This window comes from Athene cunicularia (assembly GCF_003259725.1).
Source record: "Athene cunicularia isolate RWA chromosome 19 unlocalized genomic scaffold, athCun1 chr19_part1, whole genome shotgun sequence".
Lineage (NCBI taxonomy): Eukaryota > Metazoa > Chordata > Aves > Strigiformes > Strigidae > Athene > Athene cunicularia.
In genome coordinates this window covers 11,596,069-11,605,139 of record NW_020799124.1, presented here as the reverse complement: position 1 = coordinate 11,605,139, position 9,071 = coordinate 11,596,069, and the positions used below count along the sequence as shown (strand labels likewise).

At 61.7% G+C, this 9,071-nt stretch overlaps 1 protein-coding gene across 1 annotated transcript in view; it reads left to right on the top strand.

The window, feature by feature from the left end:
• Positions 1 to 202: 202 nt before the first annotated feature.
• Positions 203 to 9,071, top strand: part of ELN (elastin) — a 25,681-nt gene continuing 16,812 nt past the window's right edge. Inside the window, exons 1-14 of the mRNA XM_026861872.1 lie at positions 203 to 317; positions 514 to 540; positions 749 to 820; positions 3,865 to 3,906; positions 4,397 to 4,462; positions 4,758 to 4,802; positions 4,937 to 5,020; positions 5,109 to 5,168; positions 6,092 to 6,196; positions 6,289 to 6,336; positions 7,744 to 7,938; positions 8,019 to 8,078; positions 8,225 to 8,350; positions 8,462 to 8,521. Coding sequence (XP_026717673.1) covers positions 203 to 317; positions 514 to 540; positions 749 to 820; positions 3,865 to 3,906; positions 4,397 to 4,462; positions 4,758 to 4,802; positions 4,937 to 5,020; positions 5,109 to 5,168; positions 6,092 to 6,196; positions 6,289 to 6,336; positions 7,744 to 7,938; positions 8,019 to 8,078; positions 8,225 to 8,350; positions 8,462 to 8,521 — 1,105 coding nt within the window. The remainder of the gene's footprint in view (positions 318 to 513; positions 541 to 748; positions 821 to 3,864; positions 3,907 to 4,396; positions 4,463 to 4,757; positions 4,803 to 4,936; positions 5,021 to 5,108; positions 5,169 to 6,091; positions 6,197 to 6,288; positions 6,337 to 7,743; positions 7,939 to 8,018; positions 8,079 to 8,224; positions 8,351 to 8,461; positions 8,522 to 9,071) is intronic.

Sequence of the window (9,071 nt, the reverse complement as noted above, 5' to 3'; positions counted from 1 at the left end):
CCCCCCCAAAAAGTACAGGCAGCCTCAGAGCTGGAGCAGACACTTCCCTGGCAGCTCTGCCCAGGGGATGCAGGGAGGTTGGAACAGGAGGGGCCCAGAAAGCCCCCAGGGGATGAGGTTACCCTGTCCCTGGGTACAAGGGCTAGTGCTGACCCAGAGATGGGTGGCAGGGAGCTCGGAGCTGGGTACCAGCAATGCTACAATGCCCCACCGTGCTCACCCAGCCCCTCCGGTCTCTGCCGCAGGTGTCCGCTTCCCTGGTGTAGGGGTGCTGCCCGGGGTACCCACTGGTGCTGGAGTCAAGCCTAAAGGTCCAGGTAGGTCCCCTCCATCCCCTGGGGACACCACAGTGGAGGGTGGGTCCGGGGCTGGCTTCAGCCCATCCTTTGGGGCTGCAGCCTCACAGGGCACATGGGCAAGTGAAGCCAACCTCCGACTCAGCCCACACAGACTAGTTTGGACCCTGAGGACCAGCCTTGAGGTTCACACGGGTGCCTTTGTGTTTCTGCCTAGGAGCAGGAGCCTTCGCAGGAATCCCTGGTGAGTGTCCTGTCTCTCTCGCCCATCCTTCTCTTCCTTCCCAAGCCTGTTCATCACAGTCATGGCCTCCACACACCAGAAGATGCCTCAGGGCTTTCAAAACCACCTGCTCTTCTCTCCCGGGGTAGCCTGGGGCGCTCCCCTCCCGAAAGGACTGGTGGCAGCCTAGGCGCGGGCTCCAGGTGAGAGTCTGCTGTTGGCTTTGCAGGACTGGGAGGTTTTGGAGGTCAGCAGCCCGGTGTCCCTCTGGGGTATCCCATCAAAGCTCCTAAGCTCCCAGGTAAGCTGACACAGCCAACGGGGCTGGGGGTGAAGGACCCCCAGCAGTGTCAGGAGAAGGACCCGCCGCTCCCCAGGGCTGAGCCGCGGTAGCCCCGGGTCCCCTGGACCTGGCAGCACCAGTGCTGGCTCTAGGACATCAGGACAGAGCAAGGGGTGCTGGGCAGGTGAATCCAGCAGCAGCCCTGCATATCGCAGCCCCCTGGGCAGCTGGCTGGACGCTGCTGCTAGTCTTGTCCCCAGCCCATGAGGATGATGCTGTGCCTCTCTCCAGCTGTTGTAAGGTAGGAAAGAGCATGTTCTGGGGACTTGCTTTGGGCCAGGCCATTCCAGGTCATCCCTGCCAGCTCCTCCTGGCATGAGACACAGCCCTTTCAGGGACTGTCTGCTTTCTGTGGCTCCTGGGGTTGTGCCAGGCATCACTGGGCATTCACCTGGGCCAAAGGTCCCGGCTCAAGGAGCTCTAGCCAAGGCCACCAACAGCAGGCAGGCAGTGGGGATGGAGCTCCTGGCAGGTCTCCCTCCCCATTGCCCTCCCAGATGAGGCTCAGCCCGGCCCAGGAAAGCTGGGGCTCAGCACACCTTTCCCAGGCCGGGCTGCTCCAGGGACCTCTATCTTCCAGCCCTGTGCTGAGTGCCAGCTGTGTCTGTCCACAGCTGGCTGTGCCCACACAGGGACAGCGGCAGGATAGGCAGTGCCAGGCAGCCAGTACTGGGTCCCGTGTCCTCCAGGGGCCACGCTGCCAGCTTACTGGCCCCAAGAGCATCCCAGAGTAGGAGGGCAGCCAGATCTAAGCAGGGACCTCCATCCCTGGGGTACTGGGGAGCAAGTAGAGTCACAGGCATTTTCCCACTCACTGAAACAAGTTGCTACAGGCAGGAAAGTCTTGGCGGGGGGAGCCCACCCCCAGGCAGCAGGTCCCACCCCAGCACGAGTGCCAGCGCCGGCAGCTCTGCCAGCTTCCCCTCGCCAGAGCCCGTCGCCGCAAACGGCGGCAGAAATACTTGGCCCGCTCCGGCTTCCTCCCGCGGAGGCAGAGTTACGCTCATTAGGGTGACTTGGCCCCGCTGCCATTGGATGCTGTCTGGCCTCCCGGCCGCAGCCCAGCCCCAGGCCGCCTTTCATGGGGTGCCCGGTGTAGAGCCGGCGCATGGCGCAGCCGTGCCTGGCTCCTTCCTGCGGCAGCCCTGCCAGTGGCCCACAGCCCGGACAGGACGCTGCTGACGGCTGACCCACTTTATGGGGAGCCTTCGTTAAATAAATCAGGGCAGGACACCCATCCCCTTGGCCAGAGAGGCCCCGTCTCTTGAGGGGACCAGAAGCACAGTGGTGGTATCCCTAGATGTGGTATCAGCTGCTGGGTCCTGCCTGGCACCCCAGTCCTTCCTGGGACACAGGGGGATGCCAGTTTGTCACCTCTGAGGGCTTGGTGCTGGCAGCATGGGGACACACTGGGCTGGCTGTCAAGCCTCTTGCTTTGATGCTGCGGGTGGACCTGGGGCTTCCACATGTCCCTGGGTCCCCTGCACTGTGTCCCAGCTGTGGTAGATCGGAGTCAAGAGGGAATGATGGAATAGTGGGGAAAATAATATTTTCAGTAGAAAGTCGCCTTTTTGGATGATTTGCTCCAAATGCCCTAGCCAGCTCCTGCTCTGTGCTGTCCCTGCTCAGGAGGTGGCCCCGGGGTCACCCCACTTGCTCAAGGCTCAACCTGAAGCTGTGACTAAAATCAGGGTCCTACCCAATGCTGTAGAGATGGGGACTGCTCCCCAGTTCCCGGCCGTGCTGGGGTGGCCTTGGTCTGTGCAAAGCCCTTTCCCTGCCAGCCAGAGCACCTGCCAGCCCTGAGCTCCCCTGGCAGTGCTTGTGGCATCCCCAGGCTGGTGCAGGATGGGTGTGCAAAGCCCCAGGGTGGGGGCTGCTCTCACATCTGGCTGGGGTTGGTGGGGACTTGGGCTTGGAGCCAGCAGAACCTTCAGAGACCCAAGGGCAAGCTTGGGTGCTTGACCTTTGGAGTCACCTCCACGTGTGTCACCCAGTGCCAGACCCTTCCACAGCTTTGGGGTGAGCAAGGTGCTGATGATGTGCCCTGGGATGGGCAGTGGGGGTCCCCAAGGTGGGGGACACCCAGCACAGCTCATGGCCACCACAGCCTGGAAAGCCTCTGCCTTCCAGCAACACAGCACTGGCCTGGGACACGATAGGACATCCTGGCAGCGTGAAGGGAAATCTGGTTCCCACATGCTGGCAGGCGGGAGGGGATGGTGTCCTGTGCTCAAGGAGGTGCTTTGCTGTGAGCAATCCCATCCTGGCTTCAGGCAGCCATGTCCCCGCCCTGCCTGCAACCCCCTCTGGCAGGAGGGCTTGGTGTGTGAGAAACCCTCATCCTACATACTGCTCAAGGTGTCCTCATCGAGGATGTGGCAGCCCATCACCCCTCCTCAGGCTGCTGCCAGCAGTGATAGGAGCTCGGTCCTGCTGGCTCCCAAGTGCACGGTCCCCACCGAGTCACAGGCATCCCTGTGCCGTCCAGAGCGGTGGGATCCTGCTCTTTTGCAAGAAGACATTTCCCTGGCTGCGACGTTCCCACTCGTAATCCCTCCCCATCCCTTCATGCCGCCCTTCTAACGAGGTCATGTTTCCATGGAGGCTCCCAAGCCCTGATTCCAATTAAAATCTTTCATTTGGAGCCGGCCGTGGCGCAGCCAGCTGGGTACATTTCTTGCCTCAGGGCTCCCGGGGGACCCCCCACTGAAGTGGGGTTACGAGAGGCTCCTGCAAAACTGGCTTTGGGCGCCACAGCCTTCGACATGGGGCTGAGTGGCTCATTTTGGAGCTGCTGCTCCCAAGGTGATGGAGAAGAGCATCTCCCGGGCTGGCTCCATCACAGGGAGTTGTATGCTGGAGGATTTACTATCCCGATGGAAGGACCCCCGAGGGCTGGTGCCACGCAGCCAGCTGGTAGAGAGGGGCTACACCGCGGGGCAGAAGGGGCACAGCCACCGGCAGCCAGGTGCTAACCCGCCACCTTCTCTCCTCTCCAGGTGGCTATGGATTGCCCTACAGCACTGGTAAGCTGCCCTATGGTGAGTGCTCGTAGCCCTCGCTCCGCGGTCGTAGCTCCTCACAGCTCCACCGGCTGCTGCTGCCGTGGCCTCATGGCCACCGACCCTCGGGGCTGTGTGAGGGGCGTCCTGCTCCCAGGGCGAGGTGCTCCCTCGGGGGACCTGTGCCTTGTCCTACTGTGACACCTGCTGACTTGGCTGGGAGAAACCCAGCTCTCCTGGCATCCCGCAGCGGGGCTGGGAGCCATTGATCCGCAAGCATGCCGCGGCACCGGTAGCGGTCGGTTGGCTGGCTCTCTGCTAGGACACATCCTGAGCCGCAGCCAGCTCCAGGCAGGGATGGTTGAACTGGCACTTCAACTGGGGGGCAGCTGGCTCTTGGGATCCCCCCCACATCCCACGATGCCAGTGGGGGGAGATCCTTTGAGCCGAGGGAGCTGCTCCATCTGCCTCTTCCCCCTTCCTAGGCCCAGTGCCTGACATGGTTTTGCCTTTCTGTTTGTAATTGCAGGCTTCGGGCCCGGCGGGATAGGAGCCGGCATCGGAGCAGGAAAGGCAGGGTACCCCACCGGGACAGGTACGCTCCCTTCCCAGGCAGCCCCAGGATGGGGGACTGGCACGGGCATGGCAGGGGTACCTGCACCCCTGTCACCTTGCCGGTTCTCAGATGGGATGTTGGGCACTGCCTGGCTGTCTGGTGGCCTCAGGGTGGCAGTGTCACCGCAAGGACATCCTGGAGGGGTGCATCACCTCCCAAAGGAGAAGGGGGCAGATGCTGGCAGGAGGGGCTGGTCCCCAGGGTCCCTGCGGGATGGGGGAGCTGAGGTGGGAATGGCCTTGGGATCTCAGTGGCTGCCCATGTCCTTCCCCAGGGGTTGGAGCACAGGCGGCAGCAGCGAAAGCAGCAGCAAAATATGGTGAGTCACCCGCCATGGGCACATCCATCACCCACGTCCCCAGTGGGGCAATTGCTCCCTCCCTCCAAGGCCAGGGGGATGCTGGTTGTGCCCCTGCATCACTGAGCTGACGATCCCCTTCTCCCCTGCGGCAGGAGCTGGTGTCCTGCCCGGGGCTGGCGTCGTCCCAGGCGTTGGCGGAGTGGTACCAGGTGTCGGTGTTGTCCCAGGAGCCGGAGGTGAGGCGATGGAGGGGCTCGGCCCTGGGGCTCAGGGAGGTCGCCTCCCCCTGTCCCGCACCCCTGACTCTCTCCCTTATCCTGGCAGTTGGAGGGCCGGCAGCGGCAGCGGCAGCAGCGAAGGCAGCAGCAAAGGCAGGAGCTTTCGGTGAGTTAGTGCCCTGCTGCTTGGACAGAGCTGGCAGCTGCCTGTGGGGTCAGGTTCACTCTTGGGGCACAGAATAGCCATGCACTGGTGCCAGGCTTCACTGCCTGCCCCACCGCCCCCTGCGCCATCTCCTGGGGTGCTCTCCCAGCCCCAGGCCCCTGCCTCAGCTCCAGCGGCTGCCTGCTGGGGCTTAGGGCAAGGGGAAGCCGCTCTGCTGAGTCAGCAGCTTTGCAAGGTGTGAACCCCCCAGCCCCCAGGGGTGCAGAGGGGCTTTACCTCCTTAGGGGCAGCTTCCAGCAGCCTGCTGGGAAGCTGGGCTTGGGTGTAGCAAAGCCTGGTTTGCAGGACGGAGGTTTTTTGGTGGTGTCTGGGGGACTGGCTGGCCACCTCGCAGTGCAGCAGCCCCACACAGGGCAGTACATCCCCATCATGCGTGGTTTCTCCACAGGAGATATAGTTTTGCTGGGCCGGGCTCCGGTGGGGTGGCTGAGGAGATGGTGTCTGTAATGAGCCGTCATTCATTAGTCGGGTGATGCGCTTGGTGATGCAGATCTCACCTTTGCTGCTCCCCTTGTTGGCTGTTTTGTGGGAGAAGAGCAGGTAGCAAACAACTGCTCATTGGAGCTTTCAGAGGAAACAGGTCAGCCCTGGGAGCAAATGGGATTTGCAACCATAGCCCTGAGGGACCTTGGGGGTCCCCAAGCTCCTGGGTGGCTGGGTGGGCTCCAGACCCCTGGGCTGGGTGTTAGGGAGCTGAGAATCCCAATCCTGAGTGTGTCCCAGGTGCCCTGAGCATCTGATTTGGGAGGTGTGGAGAGCCCACCTCAAAGCCAGGTGCCCCAGAGCCTCCGGTGACACCAGGGGAGACCATGTCCCCTGCAGTGACATGGAGTGTTTGGTCTGACTGCTCTGCTTTCCTCCAGGTCCAGGGGTGCTGCCTGGGGTTGGCGGTGTTCCAGGCCTCGTGCCCGGCGTTGGCGGTGTCCCCGGTTTGGTGCCCGGTGTTGGAGGTGTCCCCGGGGTGGCAGGTGACTGTTCCCAGGAGCCCTGTCCCCAGTGCTCAGCTCTGTGAGGGGTGCGAGTGCTGTTGGCTGAGGGTCCCTCTCTCCCTTGTCCCCAGGAGTCGGTGCGCCAGCAGCAGCGGCAGCAGCAAAGGCAGCTAAATATGGTACGTCCGTGCAGTGTGAGGAACTCCCCAGCAGCTCCCTGGGGAGCCCTGCTGACCCTCACCACCCCTGGCACTTGGGGTGCCCCCAGGCAGGCAATTCTCTCCCAGGGATCACTCCCGATGGCTCCTTACGGGGATGGGATGTGCCCAGCCTGGCTTCTAGCTGCTGCGTCCAGGCTTGGCTTCATCCCCAAGGCAGGACCTTCTCTCCCTCTGGGGTTTCTGCAGGCTTCATGGAGGTGAACAGATGAGACCAAGCTGATGTCTTTGGACCTCATCTGAATTCTTGGGTTTTCTATCAAATCTGTTTTTTCTAACACCAGACCTGATTAATAGTCTGGTGCCTGCAGGCTCAACCTCGCTGCCTGGGTGGGCAGAGATCCCTGGCAGAGGGGCCCCTGCCCAGGGTCACTGCCTTCCAAAAGCCTGGTGGGACCCAGCAAGTACATCTGACTTGGTCTAGCGGGACCCAGGTGTCCAGCAGGCATAACCACCCCAAGGGAGCTCGAGTGAAGAGGAGCCCAGAGGGGCTGAGGGACATGGCCACGCAGCAGGGAAGCTGGGAGCCTGGGAGCAGAGAGCAGGCAGAAGTGACCCCGAGACTCCATGCAGGGCTGGGGGATCCCTGTGCTGCTGCAAAAGACAGTGTCAGAGGGTACATGGCCAGGTCCCAGGACCTTCTGCATTATCACTGCAAAGTGCTGGGAGTCCCCTGGGAGCAGCCACGCTCGATGGCAGCTTTCCTTTGAGGGCTAAACTGTTGCTGGACACTTTTTCCATTTTCATCTGCATCATGTAGTAAAAACTCCCACCACGTGCCCAGGGGAGGGTGCGATTTAGGGAGAAGCTTGGCAGTGACAAGTTAATGGGTGTGTGCTCTGCTGGGGTGCCAGGCACCTGCCAAGCAGGGGGCCACGAGGACAACTCTGGCACTCAGCCCTTCCAGAAGTGACCTGATGCTTGTCCACGTGGCACTAAAGAGTGTCAGCAGGTCAAGACTGTCACTGCCCTGGGCTGCTTCCCAGTCCGGCCAGTGCCCAGAGAACCCAGCCCTTCTAGGCAGCTACTAGCAACCACCAGCTACTTCTCCTCCATGGCCTGTTTGGCTGCAAGGCTTGCTGTCCCCGTGATGAGGACCATCTGGAGCCCTCTGTGATGATGAGGATCATCATGGTCCCCTGTGCTGGTGACTTCCCAGCCTCTCTTTTACAACAGCAGATTCACCATCCTCAAGGGGCCTCTTGGGAGACATAGGACCAGTCCCTTGCACCACTGTGTATCTCTCCTGGGACAAGGCAATGGGGTGCTCTCCTCACCGTGGCACAACAGGAGCAGACCTATGACGAGATCCTACCTTTCAACTGTTGCTGCAATGAGATCTAACTTCTCCCCTCTTCTTGCCTGCAGGAGCTGGTGTCGGTGTTCCCGGCATTGGTGGTGTTCCTGGTGTTCCTGGCGTCCCTGGTGTCCCTGGTGTTCCTGGCGTCCCTGGTGTTCCTGGTGTCCCTGGTGTTCCTGGTGTCCCTGGTGTTGCTGGTGTCCCTGGTGTGCCCGGTGTGCCTGGTGTGGCCGGGGTTCCTGGTGTGGTGCCCGGTGTCGGAGGTGAGCAGATGGACTGGCATGAGCCAATGGGTGGTGATGTCCTCCCTGGTCCCCTGACTCTCTCCCTTCTGTCCCTGCAGTGGGTGGCCCAGGAGCTGCGGCGGCTGCAGCAAAGGCTGCGGCAAAAGCTGCAGCATATGGTAAGTAAGTCACCATCCTCCTTCCCCAGGGAGGGAGGAGGGATGCTGGCAAATGGGCACCCCTGGTGCTGTGGGTGGTGGGGAGGTCAGCAGGACCCTGCCTACAGAGCCGGCCTGCTGGGCCACATCCCTGAACCCCTCTGCAGGAGCAGGGCGCGTGCCCGGTGTCGGCGTGCCCGGAGTTGGTGTGCCCGGTGTCGGCGTGCCTGGAGTTGGTGTGCCTGGTGTTGGCGTGCCCGGTCTGGTGCCCGGTGGGGTCGCAGGCATACCAGGTGAGATGGTGTCTAAGGGATGCTCGGGCTGTCCCCAGCGGTGCTAGCTGAGGGGTGCTGGTGTGGCCACCATGGCCCATCGCTGCCGCTCATGCTCCCCCTCTCCCCCAGGAGTCGGAGTTCCAGGAGCCGCCGCTGCTGCCAAAGCAGCTGCCAAAGCAGCTAAGTTCGGTAAGCTGCGATCTCTCTGGGGTTATCCCCCCTGTCCTGTCTCCTGCCGCTTCCCCACCCTAAGCTGCTCCCTTCTTCGGGGCTGAGGCCTGGCACTGCACAGGGTCCCGGTGGGTCGGGTGAGGGATGACCTCTCTGCAGGGCTGTGTGTGGGATGAGGTCCTGGCTGTGTCACAGGCTGCTCTCCGGACAGTTGGTCTGAATGGAGGGTCCTAGGTTCACCATCCATACACCTTCTCATCCCTTAGTCCATCCATCTTCCCTTCTACCAACCCATCCACATCCACCAGCCAACCAGCCACCCCAGTATCTATCTGCCCACTCGTCTGTCCATCCATCCGCACCTCCATCCATTCATCCATCTCACCATCCATCCATGCATCCATCCATGTATCCATGCACCCATTCATCCATAAATCCATCCATGTATCCATGCATCCATGCACCCATTCATCCATAAATCCATCCATGCATCCATGCATCCATGCATCCATCCATCCATCCATCCATCCATCCATCCATCCATCCATCCGTCCATCCTGTCTCTTAT